The sequence below is a fragment of the Hippocampus guttulatus genome, chromosome 4 (assembly GCF_054856545.1).
Source record: "Hippocampus guttulatus isolate MCC_2025c chromosome 4, RoL_Hgut_1.0, whole genome shotgun sequence".
Taxonomy (NCBI): domain Eukaryota; kingdom Metazoa; phylum Chordata; class Actinopteri; order Syngnathiformes; family Syngnathidae; genus Hippocampus; species Hippocampus guttulatus.
Genome location: NC_141264.1, coordinates 25,397,692 through 25,413,281, shown reverse-complemented (window position 1 = coordinate 25,413,281; position 15,590 = coordinate 25,397,692). Strand labels below are relative to the sequence as shown.

Sequence of the window (15,590 nt, the reverse complement as noted above, 5' to 3'; positions counted from 1 at the left end):
TGTAATACAGAGTTGAATCAACTGGTTTAATTAGCTATAGATCATTATCAAGTTTGATCATTAACCCCCCCCCCCCAAAAAAAAACCCCCAAAAAAACCCAAATGTAGCATACTGTAGCACTGTCTTGTTTGTATGGCTGAGATTTTGAATTTGATGGATGTGGGTTTTGTCCGGTTTCCTCCCACATTCCAAAAACATGCATAGCAGGCTAATTGAACAGTCTAAATTGCGCCTCGTGTGACTCTGGTCGTTCGTTAATGTGTGTCCTGTGACTGGCTGGCAACCAGTTCCGAAGACGACAGGGATAGGCTCCAGCCCACCCGCGACCCTCGTGGGGATAAGCCGATTAAAAAATGGATGGATGGAAGACAAAAAGCACATCACGATTGTTTTCTCAACATCTTTGAGAATAAAGTGTGCAGGAATGTTCGCCCCTTCATCCAGACGAACCTTTGTGAGCACCTGAGATAGGGCCTATCCAAACTTGTCCAAGCACGCCTTTATGGGGACGAAAAAAAGAAAGAAAAAAGAACGTCACCTACAAGGCTTGAAGCCAACAATTATCCGACATCTCTTTTTAAGATAAAACAAGTAAGACCAGAAGGAGCTTGCCCAACCTGAAATTAATTAATACTTCTGGCCAGACTGAATGGAAGACATCAGACAGTAACTCCAAAATGAAGAAAACTGCTTCAAGATATTAAAAAACAAAACAAAACAAAACAAAACAAAACTGTGAACCTGCGACAAACGCATTGACATAACATGATTTCCTCTTTCAAAAATCATGTGGACTCCAAAACGCTCGACCTAAGCCCCAGTTACTTGTTTCATGTACTCCCTTTGTGGAATGTGACATGAGGAGTGGCAATGACGTCATTTTGCCCGCAGAAGGAAATGTCATCAAGCGGAGGAAATACTCGATTGAATATAGGATATACCTGCCGATGTCAAGTACAAGCCTCCGCAAAGTTGCTCGTTCCTTCTGGTAATTCATTCCCGTCGTGAGCAAAGCCAACAAAGGGCTCGTAAAGCCACCTTTGGATCTGTCCCAGACACATCGTCCCGTACGAAACCATCGAAAATGAAGTCTTTTGCTCTCTTCTCAAGTTCCGGCTTCTTTTAACTCAGCTTTTGCATTGTCTCGCCCGCCCACTGCCCGAAGGCAGCTGGGATGGTCCCTAGCACGCCCACGACCCTTGTGAGGATAAAGCAGATTGGTCCTTGCATCATGAGTTCATGCTTTCAGGCAAGACTGTCGCAACTAAGCTGCAGTAATATTAGTCATTTTTCACAGAGGATAAAGAATATATGCCTGTATGGTAGGTTCACATATATCCATCCATTCATTCTTTTTCCGATCCGCTTATCCTCACAAGGGTCGTGGGGGGGGGGGGGGGGAGGTGCTGGAGCCACTCCCAGCTGCCTTCGGGCACTAGGCGGGGGACACCTGAACAACCATCCGCACTCACACTCACACCTTGGGACAATTTGGAGTGCTCCATCAGCCTGCCATGCATGTTTTTGGAATGTGGGAGGAAACCGGAGTACCCGGAGAAAACCCACGCAGGCACAGGGAGAACATGCAAACTCCACACAGGGAGGCCGGAGCTGGAATCGAACCCGGTATCTCAGCACTATGAGGTCGACGCGCTAACCACCCGAGGATCGGCCCGCGGATTGAATGAAAGCAAAGATTCAACCTTTTTTCAGGCCCCAGCATTTAAAACAAAACACAAATCGAAACATTTTCTTCCAAACAACTGACCGTTTTTAGAAATACAGCACAGAAGCTTTTGTCATGGAGAACATTTGGCAAGCTGTACATCAGTGGGGCATGGAGACTGTTCACACTCCCTTCGCCAACCAGGATGCAGAACACAATGATCTGTTTAAAAAAAAAAAAAAAAAAAACTGGGGGGAGGTCAGCAGCTCCCGTAGGGGTAAATGATCATCTGTCTGTATGTTTACTTGCTTCAAGTCAGCTGGTCTTCGTGACCCAAATGAGATGAATCATATACTGTCTTTAAAAAAAGAAAAACCTGATGGATGGATATTGCTGCATACCTTTGGACACTTGAGGTGGTCCGCAGACTTTTTTGCATTCTTACTAAGTGCTCCCTTGTCTGACCGAGTCCTTCCGAAGGGAAAAAGTGTTGGATTGCCTCCTGGCAGCGAGGGCACCTGGGAAAATCATTACAGCGGCTCTAAGAAGTGGCAGCACATATTTGTATTAAAAAAAAAAAAGTGATTCAACAGAAAAATGATCGCACTTTCCAGCAAATTGAAGTTTTGCATTCGGGGCAAGTGCTATCATGCCCCACCAGATCCAGTAGGGAGTCAATCAGAATTTCTTGAACGTATTCAGAACCCGAACCACTCAATTCTACTGACTGACAGCCAGTGTCCAGTCTTTAGGACAAGAGTAAGATGTTCTGATGTCTTTGCCCTGGTAAACCGAGTGCCTCTGCTGCATTCAGCCAAATCGTAACAATTGGGCAGTTTCAAATGCAGCCTCGGTGACCTCACGGACCCGCTCCCCTCCACACTGAGAGCAAACAATGTGAAGCACTTTTGACTTTCCCGACTCCTACCAGATGTTCTTTAAATGGACACCGTAACCAGAGGGGGGGGGGGGGGGAAGGTCAATTTTAAGCCAAAAAAGACAGCGCTCGGTCGGGCGAGTGACGTCAACGACAAGATGCGTACATGCAGCGCAGTGCAAATAAGCCTCTTAGGACGAGCCCAGGCTTTGCCGTTTTTATGACCTTTTCCATCATGACAAAGTCAATCGTAGGACATGTGGCGGTGTGAGCGATGATATGAAGGAGTCTTCCGATATATTTTATATTCAATACAGTCGTGCGAAATCATCGATTTTGGCTATCATCAATGTTGCGTTTAGGAGAAGTGGGTCAGTGCCCCACCACATCCATCAGATGGCAGATGGGAGAAATTTTTGGGGATAAAACGGACTGGAAAATGGATGGATGGATTTTTCACAAACCTAAACAAGAAATACAGAAAAAATGAAAAATATATAGATACATAATAATAAGAAACAAATAAATTCCATGTCACAATTTGATGTTATTGTACACCATCCATCAATTTAGGCAAAGGTATTTCTAAACTTTTATTTGTACATTAAATCCAGTGTAGTAATTAAATTCAAAATCAAATGCAGAGTAACGAGTGAACTACAAAATAATCTTTCATCATCAATTTTGCATGAGTGTTTTTTTTGCTGTTGCTTTTTAATTAGAGACATTTATTTGGGGTAATTTCTGTTTTTATTTCTTACTCTCCCCCCCCCCCCCATTTCTTTTCTTTCTCATGTGTGTGTGTGTGTGTGTGTGTGTGTGTGTACTGCCAGGGCAATTTGATAGTGCTGGCAGACTGGTGGTGTTATTCCAAGTGGGATGTTGTCCTCTGAACAACCTCTGTAGTGACTCAGCAATTAATCTGGAAGCTCTTCGGATTTCACAAACTCTCTCTTGTTGACAGAAACGTCTACGGGGGAAAAAACAAACAAAACAAAAACAAAGCCAAGCTTCGGGGAAGAGGTGAGCCGTGATTGGTCGTTACCTGAGCCCTGAGCAGCTGTGATGTCATTTTCAGTCGACAGCGTGTGGCAAAATGGCCGCCCCCTGACATGGCTAAAAAAATATCCGCAAACAAAATATTCATAAGAATGCCGTCTTCAGACTTTTGGAGGCGCGTAGAACATATTATGATACAGAAAATTTGGGAGTTGACTTCCCCTTTTCAATAGTTATGCTTGCAGTATCGTTTTTGCTCATTTGCCAGAGTGTCTGCCAGCATGCAGTCATTACCTCAGAAACACAGTCTGCATTTCCTGGATGGTGTAAACAACATTCCACCGTCTACTATTATCTCTTTGGGGGGATGCGATGGGCTCTCTTCCTGCAGTATCTCAAAGAGCCGGGCTATGACAAGATCAGTTCGGTGTGGGGCGGCAAATCCATCACTGGGAAAATGAGGGTTGTTGTCTTTGAAGCTAATCTGCGAGGACAATTCTGTGTTCGTTGAAAGCAAAAATCGGCAAATGGAAAATGAATTACGTGAAATCCAGACTTTGAAATGTGGACGTTATAGCTGTGAAAGCGTTGTCAACGGCATACGCTGAAAACGAGCTTCGGCTGTGAATGATGACCCCCCCCCCCCACCCCCAAAAAAAATCTTTTCCTTCGTGCTTTGTTTAGAAACTGTTGTTTTTGCTGAAACCAACCCGCGTTCTCGAGTGGTGAAAAGAACATCAGGCTACTCTTTCTTTTGCTAGGTCCGGTGCTTATTGGCAACATGGCAACAATTGAGTTAATGTGCAAAAGCAACGTTTTTCAGTCGTACATACGCACGTCATGTCATATGCCACTTTATCGTAATGCTGTGGTTATCGCTGTAGGAGAGAATCAGAGCAACACAGAATTTCCTGAGCAGCAACAGCGGGGAAGCGCACTTTGCCTTTGGGCTAAAACAATAAAAACAACTCTGCCTCTTTTTACAATTTTGGCATTGACGAAGATTCAGATTGAGGTCACTCGGAGTTTGAGCCGATACACAAAGACAGAGGCTTTTGGCGAGCGTGCATTTTGCTAGTTGGCTAACGCACGGAGTGAGTCGAAAGGGCCGCAAGGACAACAGCCAAACAAAACTGGAACACGCTCAGGTTAAGAACAGTGATAAATTTAATGCCGGGATGACCTTGGGATCACCTTTAAAGAACACAAACATGAGGATTTGGTGATTGCAGCAATGTTTTTGCTTGTTTGTATTTCTTTCATGAATATTTCACAGTTTATTAAGGATGGTCTACATCTGTTCATTGGTACATGAACTTTTCTGTTTCTTCCCATCCACTGGTTTCCTCCTCACTAAAAATGTCAAAACTTCAAGTCAACCAAATACATCGCTGCAAACCTTGTTCTCGTCCCCGATCGGTCACAAGGCTGTCGACCAGGAATGATGTCGGACACATGGACTGACAAGCAAAACGGCGCTACTGAAGGCAACATGGGATCGACGGCTTAATCAAAGAAGACATGCTGCTAACAGATGACAGCCTCAGTGCAAGTATTGGGCAAGTCAACTGTCGCATCTGTTTACATGCTACATGTAGTTAGCATCAGGCTGTTTCAGGACAAATTGAATTTGTTTGGGAACACAGTCAAGTTTAAATTACCCAACGAATCGCACCACAAGTGTAAAGACCCCGACTCAAGCGTGCAAGCGCTTAATTGGGTATTTTTTTTTGTCTCTTCTTCGCTTATTTGTGTGCCACAAGCTAGTGCCATCTTTGAATAAGAATTGGCCCTAGGGAAGTACAGTACTGTTTGTTGTTAAGATCTCTCTCAGTTGAGAGATGAATATTTTTGTTTTTCAGGGTGGAGCTAAGTTGAACCTGAGTTTTTATCCAGTCTCTTTTTGAGGTCTCCCTTCTCCAATACACCTGATTCAAATGATCAGCTCATCAGCAAGCTTTGTAGATAGCCTGATAATGATCATGGTCATTTGAATCAGGTGTGTTGGAGGAGAGAGACATCTAAAAATGGCCGGATAGGGCCTCTCGAGGACCAGCCGTGGGCTTTCTTGGTTCCCTGGGCGCGATCCCCGTCCCACTGTAATTTTGTTGGTGCTTGATGTCGTCATGGTTGCCATGGTTGGCCGCTCCTGCCAACCAGAAAAGAGGCTTGAATGAGCAGTGGCTCACTAGCATGAGACAGGCCCCCCACCTCAGTCAAGTTCATAGGGTTAAAAGAAGGTGAAAATTGTGCCCTAACTCTTGATCCTTGGTGTATTTAGGCAAAAGATTATCGAGAGTCGTAATATTAAGACATTAGGGTGATTTTGTTTTAACTGCAAAACAAAGTGTACAATACTGTATGTCTCCTTTATTAAGGGTTGTGCTTGATGTCAAGTTTTTGGACAAGAAGCTGATGTCCTCCCCCCCCCCCCCCCCCCCCCCCCCCCTTACTCTGCTCTATGACTGCATGTCGGGAAATCACATGGAGAAACAGCCATGATGAAAAGCAGCGAAGGCCTGACAGCTCCAGAGCGAATTTCCCCAAGGACCCTCCCTCTTAAAATAACTTGCCATGTCGGCATCTTTGTGGGTATGAAAGCACCGTCTCGCCCCACTGCTCGACATGTAAGACCACCTCAGATACTTCCTGGGATCATATTGTGTGCATGATACTTTTTCGTTTCCAACATCAACATGCAGAACTGCCGCATGCTCTCCTGACGCAACATCTTTCTGTGTTTGCTACAGGGAGAGATCCAACTAATCAGCTGCATGCATAAGATTATGACAACCCCGCAAAGAATGTTCAGAGAGGGGTAACGGGGGTCCGCCCTGGGTGATGTCACTCTTTCGGTATGTGGAAGAAACGATGGCCACAACAGAGACAAGGTACATGAGTGCCTGCGTTGTTCTTGGACCGCTCCGTCGCCCCCCAAGTTCTTAACCAGTTTGCTGAAATGCGTCGGGAAATTTTGGGGACCCCGAGAATGCAGGAGTTTGCTTAAAGGCACTTCGGTTAAACTAAAGGTCTTGGTCCATGGAAGGTCTTGGGCTCTTGGTCAAAAAGAAAAGACATTTATCACATAGTCCCGGGCCCTTGACTTTCTATAATTCTTTTATGTGGTTTGTTTCTGTTTTTAGCAAGTTTTCCAAAGATCTCAACCTTTTGAAAATAGAATAAAAGTTAAGAAAGTGTGAAACTTGGATTCAACAGAAAAGGTCACACCTAAACTCTCGACTCCCATATTGTCTTTGTCATTGGCCAAAATTTAGTCCATGTGAACCGTTTAATTTTTTTTTTTAAAGATTCAACTTTATTAATATTTTTTCGGACCAACTTTCAAATTTGATTTGCGCCACGGATGAGGCTAGCGGCTAGTCAGCATGACCGCGGTCGGCCAGCGACGGTGTTGTTTTTGGCCTTTATGAAGAAAATGCCACCGACAATCAAGCTTTTGTGGACAAAAGCCAGATGTTAGTGGTTGTTGGCTGCTGGGCGTTGATGTCACAGTTTATTTTTCCACTCCACTTGTACCCTGCGGGTAGAAAATGCAAAAAACCTGGTTGAGGACGATTGCTCACGCTAACAGCTAAAGCGACAGAATTAGGATGTATGGTAATATATGGGATGAGTCTGCAATTTGACTGGAAAAGTGTCTGACAAATCCTTCCATATGACGTGAGGCTATTGCTGTTGCTGTTAGCTTGGAGTGAACACGAGTTAATGTACACATGGCGCACGCGATGAGTGGAACATAGTGTGTACCTCAAAGAGACGTCATCAAAGGCAACCTCATGATATATATATTTTTTGTTTCAGTCAAACAGCCAAACCCTTTCGTGGGGTGACTCTGGAAAACATATTTTAAAGTAAATAACAGTGGACATTTATGGAGTGTTGTTTGTGTCAAAATTAAATTAAAATAAAAGCAATTAAATAGACTATAATGCATCAATCAAAATTGGGGAATAATTACCTCAAATGTCATGAAAGGAATCGCATTGTTCATTAGTCATTGTATTGAACTTAGTTAATGATTTTATCGTAGGATTGATTTTAAATGATTTATCATTGTTACTTATGATACACGTATCATTTCATCTATTTTCTAATTATTTACTTGACCAAGTTTTGACAATTGAAATAAGACACGGGGAGGTCATCGGAAGTCATCGGCGTCAACCGACTCCATGTTCAGCGTGCTCTGTCGCATTGAGGCAAACCTAAACAGGCCTCAACAAAAACAGACACGAGCTTCTGCTGTTTGCAATACTTATCAGTTGTCTGCTGGGCCACGTGAACCGACGCGGACACATTTCTAAACACTGCTGTGTACAGTGTGTCATTATTTGTATACTATCAAGACATGTTGAAGAGGGTTGTTGAAATAAAAATGTCTTGCTTTAAAATTCTTTGGTAAGGCCGTTTTGAGTTGATTTCGATACAGGGCAAACCTAGATAACATTTATATATCATTTATGCCTTGCACATTAAAATAAAGTTTCCTCAATGAATGACGAAAAACAAATTGTTATTCAAAGTTAAATATACAGAAACGGATACTGGCTGTGATTCTTTCACATACCACAAGAGGGCGCCCACATACTACTCGTCAGGAGTTGTACCATACTTTGAACAATCAACGTACGACACAAAATGGGCAATGCTTGACTGCACCATTTGTGCCATGGAAATTTTCAAACGTTATGCCGGTTGGAACTCAAATCATTCGCTGAAATAGTGACACAAGACAGAATGACTGATTGAATGTTGCTCACAAGCGTGACACAAACGCGCGCACGTGTTCTAGTGGGCAACAGTCAACAATTCACAATCGCTTCTCTCACCTCCAGCTGTCTGAGTGCGTGCGTGCGTGCGTGCGTGTGCTCCCTGTTGGCTGCACAAGTGTATGTTGTCATGTTGACTTCCTGACCACGACATATGGCCTCGGGGTGGCGGGGCGGTTCTGCAATTGAACCCCTGTCTGACAGCTGCATGTGAGAGTGAATGCTCATTTCAGTTTTTTTAGAAAAAAAAAATCAACTGTTAATGGTTCGTTGCATTCAACTGAAAGTGGAGTTTAAAACACCATTTAAAGGACTGATATGGAGAAATGCAGTGCAACCGGAATTTACGTAGGCCTGAACATAAACATGGACATGCACAACACTGCCCTTAAGCCATTTGTCGTCTCGCCATAGCATGAGATTATCTTTAATACTGCGCAGGGAACTCAAAATATACAGTAAGTCGCAGTTTACGTACTTTGGTAGGTGCTGCTGTTTTGGTCAGCGATGGCCTACAAATGGGCTCGGTCTTGAAAGCCTGCGCGTGAACTGTGGCTCTGATGAACTGACGTCATGATAGGTTCCTTCTTCAATTAATTTACAGTCGCACTAGAGGCTCACGGGCTCCCTCTAGTGGTATGATAAAGACTCACGGAATTAAATATCCAAACTGTGCATAATGTTGCAGAGTCAAACTTGTTTTGGGGATTTTTTTTTTTTAATAACCACTGTAGCATTTGGATGTTTTAGGGCTACATTTTCTTTTATTCCTTCATCATCTTTTTTTCCGCACACACCTCAGAATTGGCAGCCGCAAGTAATGATCATTTCCTGCGGTGCTGTGCTCCAACTGGGGCTAAGAAGAGATAAGAAGGGCTCAGTCAAGCCCAACAGGAAGTGCTCCTATTTATCTCAAACCTCATTGCAACCTGGTTTAGATTTTTTTTGAACAGCATGGTTACCAGCAGGCCTCTTTTTTTTCAAGAAGTTAAAAACAACTTCTCGCGGTTTAATTCCCCCCACTTTAAGGAAACAAGTATTTATCCTCCTGGCATCTCAAGAATGACTCCTCCTCTTCCCAGTCTCGAGCTGTTTTCCCGTTTTTATTTATTTTTTTTAAAAGACTGGAAGAATCATTTTGCTCCAAACTTACACAAGACGATGTCGGCCACTCGGCCAGCGACATGAAAGAATCGTGCTGCTTTCACGATCGGGGCATCTGGAGGGAACATCATGTCTGCTCAGTGTTCAGAAATAAAGGGAAACATTTCCTTTTTTCTACTGTTCACAAGCAGGGATAGGCAAACTCAGGCCCGCTGGCTGTTTACTAGTAGCCAGAGCCTTTGATGACATTTAAAAAACAAATTCAAGCTTCTCAGCACAGTGATCGAGTGTCTCGTACGTCTGCCACGCACTTCTTAACGTTTGCGGTTTGAACCTCTACTCTTGGCTCCGGTGCTACTACTTTCCAAAAACGTAACGAATATGTTAATGAATGAACGATTCCAAGTTGTCCTTAAGGTAAGAATGTTGGGAGTGAGTGGTTATATCGTGAATACGTTTTCGAATGTGTATAAAAACGCAAATTAAATGTGTGCTGCTGTGGCGTAAAAATAAAATCAGGCGTTTCGTCGGAGCGCAACAAAACAAATATACCAGTAAAAAAAAAAAAAACAATCACAACAACACGATCTGGATTCTATTCCCCTTGCAAGCCATCCAACAGCGACATCACTTGCATAATCACAGCGGGGACGTGATGACGTCAGCACGCAGGCACAGCTGGGCTCAGTTTGGGAAAAGCGTCAGTCGAGACGGGCGCACGCGTGCGCGCACCAAATCGACTGGAATGTTGTTCATTCTTTTTCACATCGATGGCAATATTGTACCTTACTGCCACCCGGTGGTCCAGTCAGCGTATTGCATCTGTAACAACAAAAAAAATATGCGACCACTGCTATTACAATTAATTCCTATCATTTCTACTGCTACTACAAATAAATAAGAATAATAGAATACATTTTAACAGATTGTAACGATTTAAAAATTAATGATTTATTGTTATAATTGTAACATAAAACATAATTGTAACGGGAGGTAAATATATCTCTTGTATCTCTTTTTAATTATTCTTTATTTCAGTGTGTGTGCTATCATCATCATAATTATTATTACTTAACAATTTGCAATTTAACTGACTCCCATTATGAAGGTGCCCCCATCACTTAATTGTCACTTAATTGACATTCAATACAAAAAGTTGCTTCAACAATTCTGCCCTTACAAAGATGATTTTATTCACGCCGTTAGTAAGGTATTCATACCGCACTTGTTTTTGTTATTGTGAGGTCAAATTTGGCAGAAACAAAAACAATCAATCATGACGTGGAAAATCCATCTCTACATTCTCCCGAGCCCCGATTTGAACCCACCACCTCTGAAATGCGATACAGATGTACCAACCACTCATCCTCCATGTTGCCATGAGTTCAAATAATTTGAAGTGATGGATTTGACCTCTAAACCCATTTTGCGAATTACTCCTGCTAATGAAACGAGTGCTGTTCGAATCTTACATGGTTCATACTTTTAAAGTTGCGCGACTGAGCAAATCAATGAACAGAGCCTTTGTTGCATCAGTGTTTTTATTGAAATTAGTGAAATGGAAACCCTTTCGGTGGCTTAGATGGACGCTTGTCATGTTCTGGAAGTTGATCTTCGGAAAAAAGGTCTCTTGTAGCATGGGGGTGATGTAAGGGCAATGAAAGAAACAATAAATAATGAATGAACAAAGGAGGCGTGCAGATGAAACTGTGGAGGGAAAGAAAAAGGGAGCGGCGAGTGAGAGAGGATGGCGGTTAGTCTTCATTGAGTGTTGTTTAATTTGAATACAGCGGCACACAGAGACAGATTATTCAAACCAAAAAAAGGAATAAAATGTGTGTGTGTGGGGGGGGGGGGGAAGTGAGAAATATGAATAGCCAAACGTTTCACAGGAAATACAAAGTGTCCTTGAACACATCACTTCCTGAGCTTTGTGCCAACTGGAAGAAAAAACACATTACGATTTAACATGTCAAGACATTTCAGTACATAGTAAACAAAAAAAGTTACGTTTTGAACGCTAGGACAAAAGTAACAAAAGCGACAACTTTGAGCCCTTGATTAGTGGAGAAACGAAAGTCGAGTTCAACCGTGGGGAACCTTTTTCCCCATCCAAGGCTTGTAAATTGACAAATTTCGAGTACGACAAGCCCATTTTCATCGAAACACATTATGAGCATCTGCGGCTTAAATATGATGGGATTTCATAACATTCCATCTGATTTGTGACGACAATCAAATCAAATGCCCTCGCAGGTGCCGCATCTGGTCCGCAAGCCAGAGGGACCCCTGGTCAAATTCATTCACCAGTCAGAGAGGAACAGGGAAGGGAGGTAAAGTCTTCAATCGTCACCAAAAAAAAAATAAAAATTTTAAAAATCCACATAACCTCATAGTGTTACTATATTTAGCTTACATACAGTATGGAATGTTTTGAAAAACCATTCCGATCACCTCCTGCGCCAAGCGGAGCTGTTTCGCACCAAAACTTCCTGTGCCGCTTTGTGCTGCCAGTCCACTCGAGTGAAGGAGGCTCACCAAAACTTTGGAAGCGCAAATAGTCAGTCCTCGGAGCTAAATTCAAGTTTGAAAGACGAGTTATATTTAGTACCGAACCATCTCCCCCCAAAAAGATACGCTGCTGAAATGCTTCGAGTGATGATGTTAAACTGAATTTAGCCCTGAGAACGGTAAGGAAAAAACAAACAAACAAACAAACAAACAAACTAGAAAGCACAGAAGAGGCAAAAGGCAGTTTGAAATCCTCTGGACAACACAACCTATACATTTACAGTCCGGTTAGTATTTGGACAATACGCACCACCAAGATGGATTTGAAACAAGGCCAATAGCTTTGGAGCCAATTGGACAGCACCAAATTTGACATGCCCTCCCAGGAAATACTTTGCCCGAATATCCAATTTCTTGGCCTTCCAAAAAAAGTCCTCTAGAACAGGGTCCCCAAACCCCAGGCCGCGGACTGGTACCGGTCCGTGGATCATTTGGTAACAGGCCGCATAGAAAGAAAAATAACTTATATGACTTCCGTTTCATTCATTTCAGAATCTGAAAGATGTTTTATTTTGAAAAATGACTGGGACTCCCTGTTACATCCGTCTATAATAAGTTACGCTTGACGCAGGTCAAGGTGGGGTTCTCGGAATAAAATGAAACCCGGGAGCTAGCAAAATGAGTACAAAAACAAACAACTCTGGGAAGGGGAAAAGGCTCAACCAGGAGACAGAAGAGGAGCCGACCACTTCCAAGAAATAGAAGGCGACATTTAATTGACAGTATCAGGAGTCCGACTTAAAATACGGATTTGCCTCAACCGGAGATTCCCACGCACCATGTTTAGAAAATATCACTGTTTTCATGCAGGTCATATCATTTTATTTTGTTGTAAAGGCCAGTCCCTGAAAATAAGGTCTGACAATAAACCGGTCCGTGGGGCAAGAAAGGTTGGGGGCTCTCGAAAATGGAGGCAGTCTACTTGTCTTACTTAAAACTCATTGTGATGGTGTCTAAAGTCAAAAATAATCCAAACTGTCACTGTCCAGATACGCCACATCTGGGCCTAAGTGTGTTGACATCATCATTGACCGGATGTACACTTAACAGCTCCGTTCATGAGCTGGAAGCTGACCGACGATGGAAACTGTGAACAGGAAATGCGGGCCTCTGATAGAAGATGGTCGAGCACGCATAGCATACTTTTTTTTTGTTTTTGCAAACACCGATCATGTTTATGTCATTTGTGCCCTTTGACAGAGAGGAATGCTAAAATAAATATACATGGCATTTGAAGATAAGAAACTGCCTCTTGCCTTACCAAACAACTATTCAGTGTTATGTTGCCTGAGAATCAGTCCACAGTTGAGTCGAGAGAAGTATGCGACCGTTTGCGTCAAAGAACAAAAATCCATCAAACTGCTGTGGCAAGAAGTCTTTAATACTGAGAAGACTCGGAGGAGGCTCCAAACACTTGAGGATCCACCTCTGGCGGTGGGGGCCAGGGGGTCAAAGTCTCAAACCCAGTACTGGTTCTTTTTCAAGACCGGAGTCGTTGTCCGACAGTCCTGCACCAGCTCCGGGTCAGCCTCTTTGGAATCCATGTTAGACATGGGAATGTTATTGGCCGGGTCGGTCTTCCGAAAGGTTTCCGTGCCGGCCACCTCGCCGTTTTTTGGCTTGGCCGCCGCCGCCGTCTGGACGTTGTGCTTGCCTGTCTTGTTTTTACGGACCAGGTAGTATGCCAAGAGGGCTGCCAGGAGCAGGAGGATGAGGATGACGAGGATGGGGATGAGAATAGACCAGATGTTGCCGCGTCGAGAAACCACGGGGTTCCTGTGAAAACCGCTGTCAGACGGGGTTGCGGTGGTGTGAGCGTTCCCGTGGGGTTGGTCCTGGTTGGCTTTCCAACGAGGGCTTTCGGTGGTTGCAAGGGGGTACACACTCACAGCGGGCTTGTCTTTCCGGTCCTTTGTTGGGGCCTCTGAGGGGACCCTCAGTAGAGTGGCGGGGTAGACACCAGAGGCATTGTAAGGGCCAGTTTGAAAGGAAAGTACACACTCTGCTGGGGGGACCCCGTGAGCCTTTAGTAAGAAGCGGGCCTCATCCTGAGTGACCCCATCTTGGGACCCGGAGGAGCTTTTGGGGATTTCTAGAGCAACGCGCCCTTCATCCAGGTCCCGCTGGCTGAATGAGTCCACAAGCTGGCCTGCACCGGGACCGCCAGACTTGACGAACCGAGCGGCCCGTGGCTGCTGGATGACCGTGAACGTCGGGGAGGACCTGGTTTTGTTCTCCAGGGGTGTTGCATCCAAAAGCTTCCTGTCGAGTTGAACAAGTGAGTCTTCGGGCAGTAGAGGATCTTGAGCAATTTTGGCCAAGGGCTGGACCGTGATGTTGAGGACAGACGACACATTCGCTGCCCGACTTCGAGCAACAAATGCAACGCTGTCGCGGGGCGAGGTGGACTTCACAAAGCGAACGCTAACTCTTCCTTCCTTGATCTGTTTCTGGGTGAAAGCTGAAGTGGGCTGCCGGTCTACCATGACCGCCGCGTACTTGGGAACATTTGTGATCTTGTAGATGACGTCTTCCTCCACAGGGCCACCGGTGGTCGCTCTCAGCATTTCCTCGGTCACCAGAGTTTCATCATCTCCTTGCTTCACTTTGATCTCCGGGGCTTTGTCCAGAATGAGGGTGCGAGCTAGGATTCCGATGTGAAGCGTTTGCGGCTCCGTCTGATGTTCCCCGTCTGACACGATGAATTCCACAAAGCCATCTGCAAGGCTGCCGTCGCTGTGAAAGCCCACCTGCTCGTTGTTGATCATCTCTTGGGTGAACTCAGAGAGCATGTCCATGGTGTGGGCGTCAATCAGGTGCCCGTTTTTGGGGGCTTTGGTGACCTTGAAATGGACCTCATCTGGCGGGCTGTCTTCATCATGGGTGTTCAGATGCTTCTGGGTCACAAGGATCACTGATCCTTGTAGAACCTCCAGTAGCTGGTCAATGGTGACGAGTTCCGGGGGTTCAGAACCCCGTCGTTTGATGGAGATGTTAAAGATCTCCTCCAGGACTACAGAGTCTGACGTCACGCCATCAACCCGAGACCTCAGACAGGCCCTGAAGGAAAAGCTGTCAAAGGAGGCCGCTGAATCATCATGGAGGTATTCCAGCTCTCTTCGGGTCACATCCCCCTGCGTGAAGTAAGGCGAATCCCGGGGAAGGTCCTGACCCCCGAGGGTGATACGTCCATGGTCAGGGAAACGTTTGATCTCGAAGACCACATCTGCGTTCTCCGGCTCAGGAAGGCTGGCCTGGAGGTTGGAAGCATCAAAGATGGAGTCATCGATCGTTTTCCTCTGGCCTTGCACGATTTCCAGACCTGTGGGGGAAACAATGAGCACATTACAAAGGGCTGACAAGATTCAACAACGATTAAGTCGTTCTTTCGTCTGCAATATGAGCAAATTTGGCGGACAGTCCGAGTGAAACAACCTTCACTGGAGACTTGTTTGTGACACACAGAGACATCTTTTAACCTATCAATCTAGACATTTTCTGTACTGCTTGTTCTGTTCAGGCTCATCGTGAGGGACTTAGAACAAAACCAAAGCCAGACTATACCCTGGTCTAGTTGCCAGG

General features: G+C 44.6%; 1 protein-coding gene across 1 annotated transcript in view; it reads right to left on the bottom strand.

Moving 5' to 3' along the window:
- Window positions 1–11,197: 11,197 nt before the first annotated feature.
- cspg4 (chondroitin sulfate proteoglycan 4) overlaps window positions 11,198–15,590 on the bottom strand; it is a 57,235-nt gene continuing 52,842 nt past the window's right edge. The window contains exon 11 of the mRNA XM_086110133.1: window positions 11,198–15,330. Within this exon, the coding sequence (XP_085966259.1) occupies window positions 13,466–15,330 (1,865 nt within the window). The 3' untranslated portion in view covers window positions 11,198–13,465. The remainder of the gene's footprint in view (window positions 15,331–15,590) is intronic.